A 2,668-nucleotide genomic window follows, 5' to 3' on the forward strand; every position below is an offset into this window, starting at 1 on the left:
GGGATCCACTAGCTTTAAGCACATACTGATCAATTGTTTAGATGACCTAAATAGTGTTCATAGCTCACCCTCAAAATTTGAGACAGTGTATATCCATGATTACACACAACTGAAATTTTTTTGAGACTTCTAACCATGTTGTGAATATTTAGGTACTTGATAATCAAATCTTATCCTTCTTATAATACTAAACAATGATGACCAGTTTCTATTATTAATATGAAATAACATTTATTTTTCATAATTGAATACACTTCTAGTACTTCTGAAATCTATATATGATATTCAAGGCCAAAATCCAACTTGAAATAGGCAAAAATTCTGAAATTGTGTCTGAAAGCTTAAACAATCAATTTTGTGAATTTGTCATTGTAGGAACCATCTCCATTATTAATCAAAGCATCAGAAGATTTATTGGGTGATGCTGATGACTCTCAAGATGGTAAAAGTGATCTTGCTCTGTCCTTAGATGAAAATTCACAAACACCATCTGAAAAACCAAAAAAGGTATTTTCTTAAAGTACATAAATCCACAGTCTATTGTAGAAAATGAAAGATATGCCAAGCTTGTTTCAGCTGTCAACTCTTGAGTTCAATTCTGCTGGCAGGATATTTTGGTGAATAACAGGCATGATACACATATAACTTAATAGTACTCAAAAACACGAAAGTTTCAATTAGTGAATGTTAACATGGAAATAGTTAAATTACTAGTTTTATTAATATCATGTTATCTGACAAGTTTGAAGAAAACGTGTTATATTTTGTGTATAAGCCTATATCGCAAAATATATTTATATAACCCAATCTAATCCTTTACATCATGATACACATGATCAGTAATACCTAGCATCAGTATAAAAAATTAACTCAAGGTTTCTTGTAAAGTCAATTTAGTCCAATCAATCTGTATTTCAACTTGTATTGTAATTGTGATTTTGAACAATGTGATATTGAGTATTTTTTTTAATAGAGACAATCAGTGAAAAGACAACCAAGTGGTTACATAGTGTATGCTGGTGAAATGAGAAAACAGATCACACATGAAAATCCTGAAGCAACATTCGGTGAAATAAGTCGGCTTGTTGGTACAAGAGTAAGTATTATTTATAAATTCTAAACCTCCAACTACCCGTTGCTATCTATTTGGCTTAACCCGTAAAGCAACCTGCAGCATTACTGATTGAATTTACCATATACTCTGTGTAATCCTACATACACTGGGATACTCTGTGTAATCCTACATACACTGGGATACTCTGTGTAATCCTACATACACTGGGATACTCTGTGTAATCCTACATACACTGGGATACTCTGTGTAATCCTACATACACTGGGATACTCTGTGTAATCCTACATACACTGGGATACTCTGTGTAATCCTACATACACTGGGATACTCTGTGTAATCCTACATACACTGGGATACTCTGTGTAATCCTACATACACTGGGATACTCTGTGTAATCCTACATACACTGGGATACTCTGTGTAATTCTACATACACTGGGATACTCTGTGTAATCCTACATACACTGGGATACTCTGTGTAATCCTACATACACTGGGATACTCTGTGTAATCCTACATACACTGGGATTGTAAAACAATGTCAGATTATCAAGAGTGTCAGAGTAGGACATGTTATAATATATATTCTAGTGACCTTGATAAGATTCTACAGTACCTTTATAATCATAAGACAGTAATATAAAAACAATTTAATTGTATACATTATTATTATTATTATTATTATTTATCTACGCTTTTTATATACACTCACATGAAATGGGGGGACCTATATTGTCATCACTCATGTCTGTCCGTCCACAATTGCTTGTAAACACTCTAGAAGACACAATTCTAGAAGGATTTTGAGTGTTCGTAATCACCCAAGGGTAAAATCTATTGAATATTTCATACTAGTAATTGTTACTGTACTGTTAAATATTTGTATTTAAAATCAAAGTTGTCAGTGGGTGTATTAGAACATTTGTTACTTATTACATTTCATTTAAAACTTGTATTTGATAGTGGAGAGCTCTTCCAAGAGAAGATAAAGAAAAATATGAGGAAAGAGCTAAAGTGTTAGCAGCTCAACAAGCTGTGAAACAACAAGAAGCTGATAAAGCCTTTAATGATACACTGAATCGTTCTCAGAGTCCATGGTCTGAATCTGGACATATATCACCTGGATCTAGTGGAAGACCAAATACTCCAGGTTAGTAATATCAATATATCTTACCTATATTGTAATATTTTAATTAATAATAATAATTTACCTGTTAATAGACTCATCCACTTCAATATTTTTATAGTGACAGTATGCAAAATAAATAAAAAAAAATACACGAACTAGGTCACCACTAGGTCACCACTACCTCGAACTAAAATAAGTTGAATTTCAAGTTTTTATCTTATTTTAATGAAATTGGGTGTGATTATATATATTGATGAGATCTTGGTCAAGTTTGAATTTGACGATTTTTAGATGAATGGTTTTAAAGTTACTGCCCTTGTTTTAATAAAAAAAGTGTCAAACTTTGTTTGTGAATAAAGACTACAGTTATCATCTGATTTGAATCAAATTTGTTTTGATCATTTATATTGATAAGATCTTTGTTAAGTCTTTTCATTAAACAGATTTTGAGTTATGACCCTGGA

The 2,668-nt window shown here is 31.8% G+C and overlaps 1 protein-coding gene across 1 annotated transcript in view; it reads left to right on the forward strand.

Annotated features, from left to right (window-relative positions):
• The window catches only part of LOTGIDRAFT_176647 (hypothetical protein), a gene marked incomplete at both ends in the record, with an annotated part of 2,733 nt that extends 411 nt beyond the window's left edge, over positions 1-2,322 (forward strand). Inside the window, 4 exons of the mRNA XM_009055150.1 lie at positions 376-507; positions 974-1,096; positions 2,039-2,225; positions 2,297-2,322. Of these exons, the coding sequence (XP_009053398.1) occupies positions 376-507; positions 974-1,096; positions 2,039-2,225; positions 2,297-2,322 (468 nt within the window). The remainder of the gene's footprint in view (positions 1-375; positions 508-973; positions 1,097-2,038; positions 2,226-2,296) is intronic.
• Between the last annotated feature and the right edge of the window lie 346 nt (positions 2,323-2,668).

Source organism: Lottia gigantea (assembly GCF_000327385.1).
Source record: "Lottia gigantea unplaced genomic scaffold LOTGIsca_2345, whole genome shotgun sequence".
Classification (NCBI taxonomy): domain Eukaryota; kingdom Metazoa; phylum Mollusca; class Gastropoda; family Lottiidae; genus Lottia; species Lottia gigantea.